Source organism: Formica exsecta, unplaced genomic scaffold (genome assembly GCF_003651465.1).
Source record: "Formica exsecta isolate Colony F162 unplaced genomic scaffold, ASM365146v1 scaffold83, whole genome shotgun sequence".
NCBI classification, from domain to species: domain Eukaryota; kingdom Metazoa; phylum Arthropoda; class Insecta; order Hymenoptera; family Formicidae; genus Formica; species Formica exsecta.
This window is the reverse complement of record NW_021853600.1, coordinates 734840-750727: the sequence shown is the minus strand read 5'-3', so window position 1 is coordinate 750727 and position 15888 is coordinate 734840. Positions and strand designations below refer to the sequence as shown.

At 32.7% G+C, this 15888-nt stretch overlaps 1 protein-coding gene across 1 annotated transcript in view; it reads left to right on the top strand.

The window, feature by feature from the left end:
• The window catches only part of LOC115244692, a 331478-nt gene that overhangs the window by 274994 nt on the left and 40596 nt on the right, over positions 1 to 15888 (top strand). The window contains exons 6-7 of the mRNA XM_029822565.1: positions 8206 to 8313; positions 10637 to 10813. Coding sequence (XP_029678425.1) covers positions 8206 to 8313; positions 10637 to 10813 — 285 coding nt within the window. The remainder of the gene's footprint in view (positions 1 to 8205; positions 8314 to 10636; positions 10814 to 15888) is intronic.

Here is a 15888-nt window from a genome sequence, read left to right as displayed (position 1 = left end):
TGTTTTTTTTTTTTTTTTTTGTTGATGTGTACATTGGGGCGTCCGTGTCGATCCTGGACAACAGCGATAAATCTCAATAATTTAGTGTGTAGATTTGCACAACATATAGATTTTAATTGATACAAACTAATTACATTTTACAGTCAATTTGAATTTTCCATTATTTCTAAATATTTATTTAATTTAAATATGTTTCGTAAATATTTATTTAATTTAAATATGTTTCATGTATCGTTTTAAATGTTATATATAAAGATGTGTTTTCTCGCAAAAAAATATAATGTAAATTTAGAATACCTTCACGAAAATTATAATTAATATTTATAATTTTTATTTGCAACATTAAATAAAATTTTGTTTAACGGTAAGAGATATGACGATGATTATATTTATACACATAATCGACAATACTCCCAAGTTTTTACAACAAAGTATGAAGTTTGTTATCAACAAAGTGCATAGACGAGAAGGCCCATTGTTGCATCGCTCTCGCATTTAGAACGGCTGAGAACTGACATGCACTAAACTAAAGCCACTTCCTGTTACTCTCTCATTTTTTCCCGGGCGTCAAAGTTGCGAGCAAGGTAGGATGCTGCTCGACGAGGCAATTACTTTTAAGCGGTACTGCGGTGTTCAAGACTCGTCGGAGAACGTTATCCTCACCCTCGGATAAGCTACTTTCTTTGTAATTGACTAAAGAAGGGGGAGTTGCAGGCATTAAAATGAAGATAACAATAAGCCCTCTAATTACGAGAAAGATAATAAATGATACTTTAAGTATGTATTGTAATGCAACAGTTAGGAAACAAGAATTTTTTATAATAGAAAAATGTAATTTTAAACTACATTTCTTTTGAAGAATTTTTATTTTATTTGGAAATGTTTATACTATAACTTCAGCTACGTAGGATTTACAATATGAACATTATTAAAATTTTATATAATTATTAAGATTGAAATATTATAGCTTAGCAATTATAATATTTTTTCATAATGTGTTACTGCTTTTTTACTATTTTAACGAATTTTTCCAGTATTATTATTTTTTTCTATAACTTTCATAAAACCGTGTTATTAATAATATATTACTTTTAATTATTTATAAAAATAATAATAAGCTTTTTAAACTTAATATTTGATATAATATATATACTTGAGATATAATATCTCATTTATAAAATATTAACAAAAGCCGATTCCTATATTTATATTTATTTATTAAAAACTTTTACATTTTTATCATCATTTGTATTTTATTTAATTATTGAGATATCGACTGTATAACCAGGATCGACGACGCTTCCGCTCGTGCCTCGCAATCGTAATTTAAGGCAACATTAAGATTCAAGCGTGCAGTGCGCGCACACAAAACGTAAGTATCTTTACACACATCACACGCATGTGTGACAAATGTGTCTCTTGCGTTGCGTTTGACGAATGAAGCGCGCCAACGATGCATATGCGAGCGATGAATGCGGCATACACATTCTATCTACGATATAGCATTAACATTTGTGGAATGCGTGACTGGTCGAGAGCAGTTTTGCAGCACGGAAACATAAGCGAACAATTAGTTATTACGGTAACAATGTTATAACGTAATTAACCTCGACGCTACACGAACATAATGTACAAACATTTCGGTTTAGCTCTCGACGGGGCAAACTACTTTACTTCACGAAGAAGAAATCCTGCGTCTCTTTACCGCAATTTCGAATTAATTTTAAATATTATACATTACCTCGATGACAGCTCAGCCATAACAAATGCAAACTAATATAATTTAGCGACAATTCTCGTAGCGAATTCAAATGGCAAATGCCTCTTACAACCTGGAAAAATTATTTTTTTTTCATCCATGAACCAATAAGTTCGAAACAATTAGTACAAGGAAAAATATTGCACCGAAGTAAATAATGTACTAAAAATTTTGCAAATTGATAGATAGAATTTTAAATTGGTGTTGGGAACGTTATTTGTCTCTCGTATAAACGTATAATTTGTCTCTCGTATTCAACTTTGTTCACTGTCGAAGATTTTATCGTTTTGCTCATATACATATGATTATTATAACTAAAAGCACAATTATTATTAATCGCAATTTCTCTCAAAATATATACAAATATTTGTATAATATAATTATACTTTCATAGCTAATTGAATAATATACATATTGTACTTTCGAGTATTTCCATCCACGTTTGAAAAATTTTCAACAACTATAGAATATATCTGATAATTATAAATATTTACGGATAGAGGACTTTTTTAAATTTTGCTTTAAGAAATTTTCATATGCCTTTAAAAGCAAATTGATTTTTTAGTTACTGTTTCTCTCTCCCATGCAAGCTTAAAAATAAACTATACGTTCGAGCCGCTGTAATGCCAAACGACTCGTCTGATATGTAAATCTGGATCTTGAATTGAAATTGGAAGCGCGACTTTAAATGGGCCGGCCCTTTGCCATACTCCATTCTTCTTTCCCCAAGATATCGAACAACTAGACGGTAGGTGTATGAATAGCAATGAGGGAGAAAGGAGAACGAGAAAGGAGAAGGAGTGCCGCTCCAACACGAAATTTATTTAAACGCTCGAACTACTTCTCCGCAATCGAATTAAATTACTTCTTGTTGTTGCAAACGATCGAATCTTCGACATGAAGAAATATTCCAGACTTGCCTTGTTACTCAATCGTGTCTATCGATCATTCAATTACGTTTCTATCTTTTTGCGAATTGCAAATTAATCAGAAAGAATATATTTGGCTGATCGATATAGAACAGTCTCCTCATGATTATACGCGGTTTAATAGCCATCTGTCATCCAAATGATAGATGACAATTATGTTATCACTTAAATACTATTTAGTAGCTATTGATAATCATATCTATTAATAATCATATCGAGCAAACGAGAGGCGATTGTCGTTAAAATTCAATAATTTTAATAAAAATTAGACGTGAATATCACATTTTAAATTCTCTACATATCATTCTAGACATATTAAATCAATAATTCAAAAATATAAAATATAATTTTTATTAAATTCGGGATATTTATAAACGAGTTCAAAATTTAATTTTAAAAGATCAAATTAATTTCCATCTATATTCTGATATATATATACATAAGTCTTAATTATTGTATTATATATAGGTAATTACTTATTTATTAACTTTTGTTTAATAATAAATTTTATCTTTTAATTTTATAGCTGACAATGAGTAGGTATAATAATTTTTAATTTTTTTCACGTATAAAATATTATTAATAAAATTAATTTTCTTTTATGATATTGTATATAGAAATTAATATACAAAAAGAGAACTTTATGTCTTATGAAATAAGATTAATATACTAAAAAAAATCTTGTTATGAATTTCGTTTATTAAATCTGTAATTGATTGCAAAAATGTGAAATATTTAAACTATTATTAGTAGTGGTCACTTGTTTTAATAATAGCATTTACAAAATTTTTTAAGCACTTAAGTGTTTGTTTTTTTAATAATAAAGTATTATAGTTTTTCACACAATTATTTTTTCACAATTTTGCTTATTATTTTAAAAATCTAACTGTCTTTTCAGTAAGAAAGAAATCTGATTCCAACGAGATCGTCGCTCGATTGTTAATCTTGGACACATAACATTTCAAAAGTGCAATATTTCTAGTAACGTGCGATGTTTCAATATTGACGGCTTTGATAGCTGACATCTATCCGAATTCAACAGCCATGATATTTGAGAGATATTTTTACCATGTTGCGTAAAAGTACGAAAATTTTCAAAATATGAGGCACTAAACTCTTTCTATAACTGTCATATCTCTCTTCAAACATCACCAAAGCTTCCAGCTATCTTGGTTATCGCTGGATCTATTGCATCTTACGTTACTCATCCGAGGTTAATAAAAAGAAGCACACCGGCGCAGCGGAGCACGAGACACTCAGAATCGAAGACGTCTCGAGACGTTCGATCGTTACCTCGAAGGGGTTCGTTGAGAGGGGCGGGGGAGTGTCCTCCTCTTGTCCCCGCTTGCCGGTCCGGTATACGAGAGGAAGACGTTTATTTCCCCCCCTCTCCTCCGATAGAGGGTAGCCGGAGGAATCGCGCGCGAAGATCGATCCTCGAAATCCCGGAACGCACGAGAGAAACGTCTGCACGAGAAAGCGCACCCCGGCACCCCCCATGAGGACGCACTCCGCCCGGGGAGGATTCGCATTCCGAGACCAATATCCTTGCCGCCGTCCTTGGAGGCTATCCCCGAGAGTGTCTCTCGTCTCATCCGTCTGCGATCCCGCAGTACATATGTATATATATACACATATAGATATATTTCTACTTCGTGCCATATATACGCCATGAATATTTCGACGCGCGATCGCTCGCGCCCTATCGACAAACATCCGCGAGATAAATCGACGAGATGGGGAAAACACTATCGATACGAAGCGCCGTCATGGGAATATTGCTGCATAATATTCGCGATTGTGCGACTCTTAGCTTAGACGGATTCGCTATTCTAATATTAATGGCTGTATTTCATCGAGCATAACGATGTATCTTTGGACACATTTTATCGAATTGATTTATTCCCTTCCACAGTCTCTATGAATAATAGACACAAGGTATTTTCATGGTTTGATTATTATTGTACACCGCGCAATTCATTCTCTTATTTATTCATTCCCTTTTCTAAGTTTTCACGTTGCTCTAAATCCAAACTTTTCCAATTTTGTATCACACGTTTATGGCGTCATTGACTTATCAATTCTTTTGTACTGCTGGATCTACTGCGATAAAATGATTGGCAGAATTTGATCGCTCGCATCGACACCCACAATTTTCCTTTATTGTCATAAATCCACCACGACGAATCTCTACGTCACGATCGGTCAAGATTGCTCGCATCGTGAAATATGAAACGCGAACGCTTGACGGATGAAGCGCGAGTCCAAAGTGGAGGCGATAAGCCTCCCGGATGATCCTACGGGGCGGAGCGCACCAGAAATCGTGCACCGCATGTCGTACTTCTGCATGCTGAGAATCCGCACTGGAGAATCGATGAATCGGCACCCGCATGCCTGTAACTTACAGCTTGTTTTCTATCTAAAATGTGTAGCCTGTTAGTGTGTGTAGTATGCCTACTACGACTCTATCTACTCTCTGTACTCGACTCACTATACTCTCCCCTTCGTTCCCCAGTATCGTCGAACGATTTATCGAAAGACACCAGATCGTTATCAGACTTTATCCGACGACAAATGAATCGCTTCAACGATTAAAATAAGTTTTACTATTTTAATAAAAATAAATTTGTCTCTAAAATATTTAATGTCCTTTCTTTATATTCTAGTAAAAATATCCAATAGGTAAGTATAGCAAAGTATCTTGTAAAATTTTCTGTTTTATAAACATATGTTTTGTTTGAAAATATAAAAAATGAATAATCAAGAAACTAATTGAGTAAACAAGTTGAATTCTGATGATACATTTAATCCTTATCAAAATTAAAATAAGTTTTATTATTCGTATATCATCTAACTCAATAAACAAGATTATAAATTTATGTGTATTCATAATATCTTTATTTTTCTTAATTACAAATCTACCAAACTCGCAATAAAAGATTTTCAAAATAAAGAATCTAACATGACGATTGAGAAAGAAGAATAATATAATTAAGTCGCGTGAGAGAGGGAATGGTACGCACGGTGCGAATAATTTATTCGGATCTCTATTTCGTTTGCGAACGATCGACGTGGAACAGAAGGTTAACGCTCCTAGTCTCGGCAGCCTTGCGACGATCCCTCGGGAATCCCAAAATCTCTTAAGAACAAAATCACGCTCGACGAGCACCGCGTCACTCCGGGATAATTTCTCGCGTGCAGTAACGCTCAATGCGAGGATCCCTCGGTTCTGAATGGAGTTTCAGGTTTTGGTGAAATTCCCGAAGGAGCCCGAAGATCCTCTCGCGGGGATACGATGGCGCCGGGTCGTCTGTCGATTTCGATTACCGGCCAGTTCGTTTAACTTTGTATTCTTGCCGGCTCTTTATTTTTCGTATCGCACCATCGCGCCCGATAAACGAAAAAATACCAACATCGTCGCGAGATTTACGATGATGTTTGCGGCTCGTTAATAACGCGCTCGAGATAACTTACAATTGGTTAATTACGGAAGTAATAGTTTAAGAACGTCGAAAGTGCCGATGATAAAAATGTGAGCTTCGATAAAATAAATTTCATTGACCGAATCAATTTGAGACATTATAAGCATGTAGAAAGTGTAAATGTAAAAGTGCGATAAAACCGAATTATATAATTGACATTAAAAGGATTGAATTCAAGGATTGGTTCTGAGGATTGAACTTGAATTGGTTTCGATTGAATCGTGAATTGGTTTAAATGGTACTTACCATTTCCTCTCAAATACCATTTCATGATTTTCCGAGTGTATTTGCGTTTGTTATCTCTTTCGCAAAAGCAATTGGATCAAATTAGTTTCATGCCAGTTGAAAGTTTAAGAATTAAAAGCGAATTGTAAGAAAAGTGGATTTTTCAATTAAAGGAAAGAAGATATCTTGCGTTGTTATTTGCCTGAGTATATCTGTGCTCGATATTCCTTTTAAAGACGATTTGTAATAATATATTCTTTTTTTTTTTTTTTTTTTTTTTTTCTACAGAACTCGATTCAATTTCCACAAGTAATTTGAGATACAATAAGTAAAATAAATTAGTCAAATCTTATTTTATAAATATATGATTAACTTTTACAGTATTTAATAAATCTAATAATGCTGAAATTTTTTTATTGCGAGTATATTAAGAGAAAAGAACCGGTTTTTTGTTCTTTCTTACTAATATGTTATCTCAGTTATCAACGTATTTGGAATGATTAAAAATGCAGATATATTAAAAGTGCGATACGACAAAGTGGGATTTTTTAACTGGCTATTAAAAGAGAATCCAATAATAGCAAATTAAATTACCTATTCATTTACGGACGTTTTAATTTCTTTTATTGCAATTTCTCTGAATACATCCGTGTGTTTGATATTTATTTCAAAAACAATTGGATATCACGGTCTGCAACGAAGCATTGTTCGTTGATTATCTTATTTGCAATGTGGTACAATTGCCCGGGTTTACTTCCGCGTGTATATCTCCTTTCTGTAATTATAGTTCTGCGTACAATATTGCTTCTTTCAGTATAATTTACCTCATATACTTGACATATTCATTTCGCTAAATTTTCAAATATAGATCAATAGAATGAGAGTATTATCATATTTCCTATCGTTTATAATTTTGTTCCTCGATTTTTCCATAACAAAAGTATTGAAATAACGTGACAAAGAAAGCGATTATACATAGAAAAATTTTCTCAATTTAATATTCACTGACAAAAATATAAACTTTGCGCAAAAAATTGGCTCTCTCTCTCTCTCTCTCTCTCTCTCTTTTAATAAAATATTTTCTAAAAAAAATCACTATTAATAAAACAACTCATAAATTAAAAAAATGAATATAAATATATAGTAGGACGTTTTCTAAACAGAATTGTATATGATACCGAAAGTATTAATATTTTTTAAAGTAAATGTTATTAAATAATGAGCAGAATGAAATACTATATTTAAGCGGACAATATAATTTAGATTTGTTTAGAAGATGATTGATTTAAATGCGTTTTTTATTGAACATCTCACAATTGTTTATCGTTTTCTTTATAATATTTATTCCTTTCCTTTTAATTTATATCTTTCCTAAAGAATTCGCCTTCTAAAAAAAATTTTCGATACTTATAAAATTTCTAAAGAAACACGAATGTATAGTATTTAGTAATTGAAACGTTCCTAAATAATTTGCGATATGTAATGTTACATATTTACGTTTACTCGTTCTTGCATCTAACATTTTGAAGCATCGATAATGTTAAAAATCTATGCGATTCTTTAGGTCGCGATAGATACAAGCTTATTCTCTAACGATATCGTGCCGAAATCTCCTCTTCGCGACGATCCTTTGTCAATGTCCCGTGATGCCAATGCACCATAATTACCATCATCACCACCACCATCATCATCACTGTCACGACACTACCCTACAACAACAGCACGCAGACCCCGCACGTTGCGTTACCGATGGCGAACGCGCACCCTCACTCACTCCGTTCTCGTCCGCGGCTCTGCTTCTGTGTTACAGAGGTCCTGCCCTCCTCCACCTCCGTAGACCTGTCGGGCACGGATTCGGCCCTGTACCCGTTCGACCCGCAGCAGGAGAACTACCAGGAGATCTGGTTGCCACCGACCAGTATGTACCCCTATTTTCTGTTCCCCGGGACCGCGCGCACCCCATCGTACTACGACCCCGACAGCACGTACGACTTACGGGAGCCCGGCGACCGACGCCAAGACCACCACCGTCACGGCAATCGGCATCATCATGGCTACCAGGAGGCGCCGGAAATACCCGGCAATCCAGCCGTCCTCGTCGTCGAGACGTACGATCCTCGGATCGATTTACACCGGTACCAAACCGATGTGAATCGGTACGAGGATCGTGTGGCGACCTCGCGTCCTCCAGGCGCTGATCATCCGGATCGATCGACAGATAGATCTTCTTCCTCCTTCTCCTCCTCTTCTTCTTCTTCTTCTTCCTCTTCTTCTTCTTCTTCTTCTTCTTCTTCTTCGTTGTCCAAGCATGATCGCGTCTCCAGCACAGTGCACCTGCAGCCCCAAAGCGAGCATGACGCGCACCTGCACCAGCATCGGCACCAACACCACCATCACCAGCACCACCACCATCGTGAGCACCCTGCACTACCTGCACCACCGTCTGTCGTCGCGACGCTGTCGTCGTCGTCGGCGGGCTCGTATGCGTCGGCGGCCGCTCGTCCCACGCCTACCGTGCTGGACGAGCCGTTAGGGGCACGCGGGCCCGGCCACGCCGAGCCGCCCCGGCTTCCGGCCCAGAGGAAGTTCGCTCCCAGGCCTACCTACGAGCACCGCGCGATCGTCGACGACGACGATCTCGATGACGAGTTCAAGCCAGGCGCGCTGCCCGTCGACCGGCTCTTCGATCCCCAGATCTTCGAAGGGTTCGTCGACCAAGGTTCGTACTGGGCCCACCGAGGCGCTCAAGGGATCTTATTTTGAGAAGGGCGCTAGCCAGAGATACGTTAAGATACTCTGGGAGAAAACGTCAAACCGCGCGAGTATGTCGAGCACTGCGATGGACACAATCGTGTCTTTTCTTGAATCATACTTTGACAACGGCAGATTCGAGAAATTAGAAACGGAGGAAAGTGAACTGACGGTATGAAAAATTTTTAAGTAGAATTGGAAATGATCGATCGAGATAAAAAAGCTGTTAAGTTTAATTATTAATTACGATAATTAATCAACAAAAAAAATTTTTAGAATTTATGTTTCCTTAAAATTACGAATATATAATTGATATGAAAAATGGAAATATATTTATAATATCCATCTATCTGTCAATGTAATCCGCTTCGATAATTTAACAGCAAAAGGAACTGATTATTTATGTACAATAAATGCATGTACAATGAATATAGAATAGGTAGGTTATGGATAAAGATATATATTTGACGCTGTCTTATAATATTACAATAGTAACAAAGAGAATTAATGTGAATGAATTTTTGATAGCAAGATGGAGGGACGATTAAAAATTTAAGTTACTAATTAATACATTCTTTTATAATTCTTAGCTTACCACATGGAATTATTTTGACGCACTTTAGAGATAATCTTTTAATTTATTAATAACATTTTTTCAAAAATATTAGAATTTATAAGTATTTTATTTTGTTTTAACGTAATAAAATAAAATTATTAATTACGTTAATATTAATATAAGCAATCAAATTTAAAAAATCAAAGAGTAAAGTTTAATGTTTTTTATACAAATATTATAAAAAGTGAAAAAAAGAAATGTTAATATTATATAAGATAATATTTTTATTATAGACATGGGATATTATTATTATTAAAACAGATCTCGATTATTAGGGAAATATTCATCTTAAGTGTTCTTCAATATTTTGAATTATCTCATAGACTTCTTTTCTTATTTATTAATAAAAAAAAGGAATGAATTTTGTTGCAGATGAAAGGGCAATAACTTCTTTGCTTATTTCTTTATTCAGCAAAAAAAAAATTATTTAATGCACCTGAGTGCACTTAAGACGGGTCAGAAAGTCGTGATTAATCATTTGCCTCGTTCTTGCATTCTGATGCGATTGCAGCAGCTGGGAAGAAAAAGCTTTCAATTTCGTTGCATTAATTTCTCAGACTCGTCGCATTGCGCTGCGGCATCATTCACAGCAAATTTCGTGCATAAATATTTTCGTAGATTATTCAAAGAAGATGCTTTTGCAATTTCGCAACGACTTCCGCGTGCAATTTTACTCGCGAGTAGTAGCTGTAATTTCAAATGGGCGCGATTTCCCTATAATTTTCAAAATTGCGCGCGATCGCGATTTTTCTTCCGTTTCCTCTTTATAAGGGAGATGGATGAAAGATCCTGTTAAAGGACGTCCTCTTTCGTGTGGATTTATTGCGAAGATTGCATTCTCTATGCGCAACTTGTTACGCTCGGTCGTTTACAGTGAAGGTCATCGCCCATCCTGACAATTCTACCAGCTTCGAAGTGATTGAGTCGCAATTGGAAAATCCACTGATTGACGCTAAGCATCGGGATCTACTCACCATGAAGCAAATCCCTATTCCAATCAGTCATCATCATCGGATTCATCACAAGAGAAACCAAACCGATGATCTCGAACGTGAGTTTTTCATCGCAATTGTAATCTTGTTCTTAACATGTTAAACAAATTAATATGCTAATAGATTATTTTTTAAAGAATGTGGCCATATGTGCGATTAAAAATGGATATTGCATCTTGTGAAGAGTAAATGTGACTGATTTAATTTGACTTGATTTTCGACTAAATATAAAATTAAAACAGTATGATGATAATATAATGATCTTAGAAATATATGTATATCATTAATAATATATATTCTTTTCATTATACATATAATCTAAAGATATATGAATTATTTTAATTTTAAAATTGCTTATAATATTATATTTATTATCAAATACACATTTCATAATTTAAAAAAATTGAACTATTTAAATTGTCTTGTGTGCTCATCGTTACCATGAACTATCTTATGCGAAATGACGCGTGAAAACTGAACTGCCAACGACTGCATTCTTCGATATTCACGCAATTGGCCGCAATCAGCACAAGTAACAACGCACCTGATGCAGGATCATAAATTGTTCCACCAAGATGATCACTTCTGCTTGTGGCGGTGGGTTAAAAATGTTGAAAATGTCGCAACATCACTGCTGCACGTCATGGAAAATTCCATTTGTTTTAATGTGCCGCGCAAATTCATATCTTCCTACAAACTGCCCGCGACAGCATACCGTTGATGGATACGTGAGTTTTGTACGAGGAAAAACCTCGAGAAAATGGATATATGAGACTATTTTTATGTATATGACTTTCATCGTTGATTGTGATGCGGTAATTGTCATTAGTTTCGACAAACAGCAATAAGTCGTTTTATACAAGATATTGCAAATGCTTTATTTCTCATCTTTATAAGGCATAGAAATAAAATACAGAAAAAATTGTGCACTCTTATTAAAAAAAAAAAAAATAAAATAAAAATTGATTGTTATACGCGAGAAATAAATGTGATGCAGTAAACATTTTTTATTCAAATCTGTTTGCATATTGCAAATACAGAAAGCGAGATAAATAAAAGAGAAAGAGAGAGAGAGAGAGAGGGAAAGTTTATCGTATTACAATAGAATTTTGAAAATGTATAACATAATATTAAAATTTATATGACATATACCTGCAGAAAATATTAATTACATTGCGGTTGGGTAAATTTTCGCGTTTCCGACATAGTTTTTCGTGTTCCTGACAGAAAAAAACATATCCGTTTCAATATCGAATAGTGATAATTAATTACAATAGAAATGCTTCCCAGTGAACCGATTCAATGCACCAAAAAGTGAAATTCATTAGTTTTCATGCAAAAAATATATTTTCATGTGCAAGTTTATTACATACCGAATAAATAAATTGCTTCATTTGGTATATATATATATATATATCGAGATACCTGCAAAAACTGATTTTATAAGCTTTTATTTCTTTACAGTATTTTATTTTAAATGTTTCTATTTTATTTATTGTATATGTTGTATACATAGTTTTATTTTATTATTTAATTATAACTAATTAAATAATTACATATATATGTATATACCATACATTACATACTATACTATACTATAAAATTAAAATTATGCAAATATTATCCTAAAAAAGTTATATAATAAAAATATAGCGAGAAAAATATATATTATATTACTTCTGCATACAATTAAAAAGAAAACAAGATTATATAATACTTAACATAAATATATCAACTACAGCTCAGTTTTTTTAGAAACTTTATAAATAGAAAAAGTTTCAGAAAGTATATATATAGAAAAGAACAAAAATATAATATCAACAATTACTAATCTGCGAGTAATCAAGATAAATGATAGAACGGGCAAATAATAGGAATTAATCTTCAGATTACTTCGACGATCGCGATCTTTCGTCGACGCGATGAAAGAGCGGGCGATCGATCGCATCTCCAACGTAATATCTCGCGAAGATATCACCTCAACGAGTAAGATTTATCGCGGCGAAAGTTTAATTTAATTTCGACTCTCTCTCCGGTTGCTCTCATTTCCTGCCGCTTCTCGTATCTCTTTTGCGCGTCCGCATATTATTTCTCAAGCCGCCGGATTTCGAACTTTAATCCGCCATCGTGCCCAAGATTTGCCCAAGTTTTCGTCGTGTTCGATATTATACTACGGTTTTACATACAGTGATCGCCATTTCTCGGACACGAGAGAAACTCGCTTGAAACAGCAAGTGCATTCACTTGATTTTTCATTCGTTATTGATTAAAAGAAATAATTTTTGTCAGGAGATTAATTTTGTTCTGTCTATATTTTCAAGTTTTCTTCGTATTTATTTGTATATGGTACATTCAACTAAAACACAGATAGAAACTTTTATGAGACAACAATTTATAGTCACACATACATACACTGCTTTTTTAATTTTACTAGAACAACACAGGCGCGCGTTACGCGCATGCTATTTTTTACGGACATTTTCCAATTTTTTTGACTTTTCTTTCCATATATACATATATCTAAATCTAAACTTTTTAATAATTCTTTTATAAAATTTTAGATTGATTAATTTAAAAACATTACCTTTCATTATATATATATAAAGATTTATAAAAAAGTATATATATATAAATCTAAACTCCTTTTGTAAAACTAAATCCTTTTATAAAATCTAATTCTATCAATTTAAAAAAATTATCTTTTTTTTATATTTCAAGTTCCCTTTCTAACTTTTTAATATATATATTGAAATTTAGTTTAAAATTAACATTTTAATTAAAATAATAATATTTTAAATTGAATTAAATTTTAAACCTTTAAAGTTTAATAATCCTTTTATAAAATTCAGTTTTATTAATTAGGGGGGACTAAAAAGCTAAAGGGGGTCCCATAAACTTTATGGTTCCCCTTCTAACTTTTTAATATATATATTGAAATTAAGTTTAAAATTACCATTTTAATTAAAATGATAACATTTTAAATTGAATTGAACTTTAAACCCTCAAAGTATAATAATCTTTTAATAAAATTTGGTTTTATTAATTAGGGGAGACTAAAAAGCTAGAGGGGGTTCCATAAACTTTTTGGTTCCCTTTCTAACTTTTAATATATATATTGAAATGTAGTTTAAAATTACCATTTTAATTAAAATAATAACATTTCAAATTGAATTAAACTTTAAACCTTCAAAGTTTAAAATAAAAAATGTATATTTTTATAAATTTTAATATATACATAATAAAAAAAAATGAAGAGTTTGTGGAATTGCGAATTTGTAACTGCAAAAATATCTTGACTCCTTGTTACTTCCTTTGTCAAATTTATACCATCAAAACCTATTTTTCAACAATTTTATTTTATGTTAAAGTAGAAATACCAAATAAAGAATTTTTATTTGCAATGTAGTCTAACTATTTCAATCTCTTCAATCAAATTACATATCTGCAATCTGACAAACTTCAGAGCTAAATTTCTAAATATATAAAGATTTGTTTTCTATTATTTGCTCAATCTAATAAATCATATAAAAATTTGCTCACAAAACATTATAGCATTTGGAATACTACCAATTGATAGTAGATATCGTACTTTCGATGAACATCAGCGCTTATTTATTATAATTATAATAGTAGTGCATTTATTATAATTATAATAGTACATTTGTTTAGTCTCGTCGATAACGATTTGTGTCTACGTCACGTATCCATTTATTTGCACGTTGTCATGTTCAAGGGAATGACGAACGTAAAAAAAGAAGAAAAATAATGAAAAAAACACGCGTGCACACGTATCCAGATAGACACATTGAAATTCTGCTGCACCAATTAACACCACAAAAAAAAACAACTAGTAATTAAAACCGTATCTAATATCTCGCGTTACGCGCGCTTTTCTCGTCAATTAACAAATTCTTTGGCCAGTTTCTTTTTAATTAGTTAACATTGCGATATGATATCTATCGTCTATATACATTTTCGGCATCTGAGTAGTTAAAAAACCAGAAAAAAGTTAAGTATAAAACCCATTTTTTAAAAAACATGTAAAGTTGATTACTCGAAAGTATCGAAGCTTTATAATATTGTTGTTTCTTTTCCTAAAATAATAAAACAGCTGAAATGTATAATATAATACATAATGCGAGCTATAAACTTAAAAAATCTTTTTTTATTTTAATTTTACTAAAACAAAATAAAAGATTTGAGAAATATAAAAATATATTTCAAAGCCAAGAAGGTTAATCATGCTTATCTTGCAGCTTTAAAACTGGGATCTTTCCGTTATATTTTTTTCTAAAAAGATAAATGTCACAGTTTATTGGAAATAACATAGATAAACTAATTTAGACTTTTCATTGGTTAAAATACAATAATATGACTATATGATAAAATACAATAATATGACTTTTCATTGGTTAAAATACAATAATATTAGACCGTTGGTAAATTTTTTGTCTGACATCATGCTATAAATAACAGTCGCGATTAGCCAGTGTTTTTGGCACCAGCGCAGATCTTGTTTCTCTATAATTATTGCTGTAACTAATTGCCTGCGCGACCAATTAACGTCAAATATGGGAAATGCAATTGCGATCGGGAAACGCTTCTCGCTCAGCGCTTTGCGCATTTCTTTAAAGCGATTTTCTCTCAATTACAGCTGCGCTAATTACTCGGTTGGCCGATCAATTACGGATATTTATTGCGGTTTCACATATATAAATAACTGATATAAAACCGAGATGTGCTCTACGATAGTAAGCTAATAATTAATTAGCACACAATTAGTTTGCTCGCTTCTTTATTAATTGTCACATTTGACGGATTGTGTATTTTCCCTTTTATTTTACATATTAAAATAATTTGTTATATATATAACCATTTTATTAAAAGAACTACCAAATTATATAACAGTATTATTATATAATGTAAATTATAGAGAAAAGTTTTTCTATCTTTATTTGATTTCTTTGTTTCTTTTTCTCTTTAAACTTGGTTTCTTTATATATTCTTGAGTTCTTTATTACATTTAATTATATATACGTATATATATATATATATATATACACACATATATACACATATTCATACAAAAATTTCGCCTTCTCGAGTTTTTTCGAGCGTATTCTCATTTTACAGA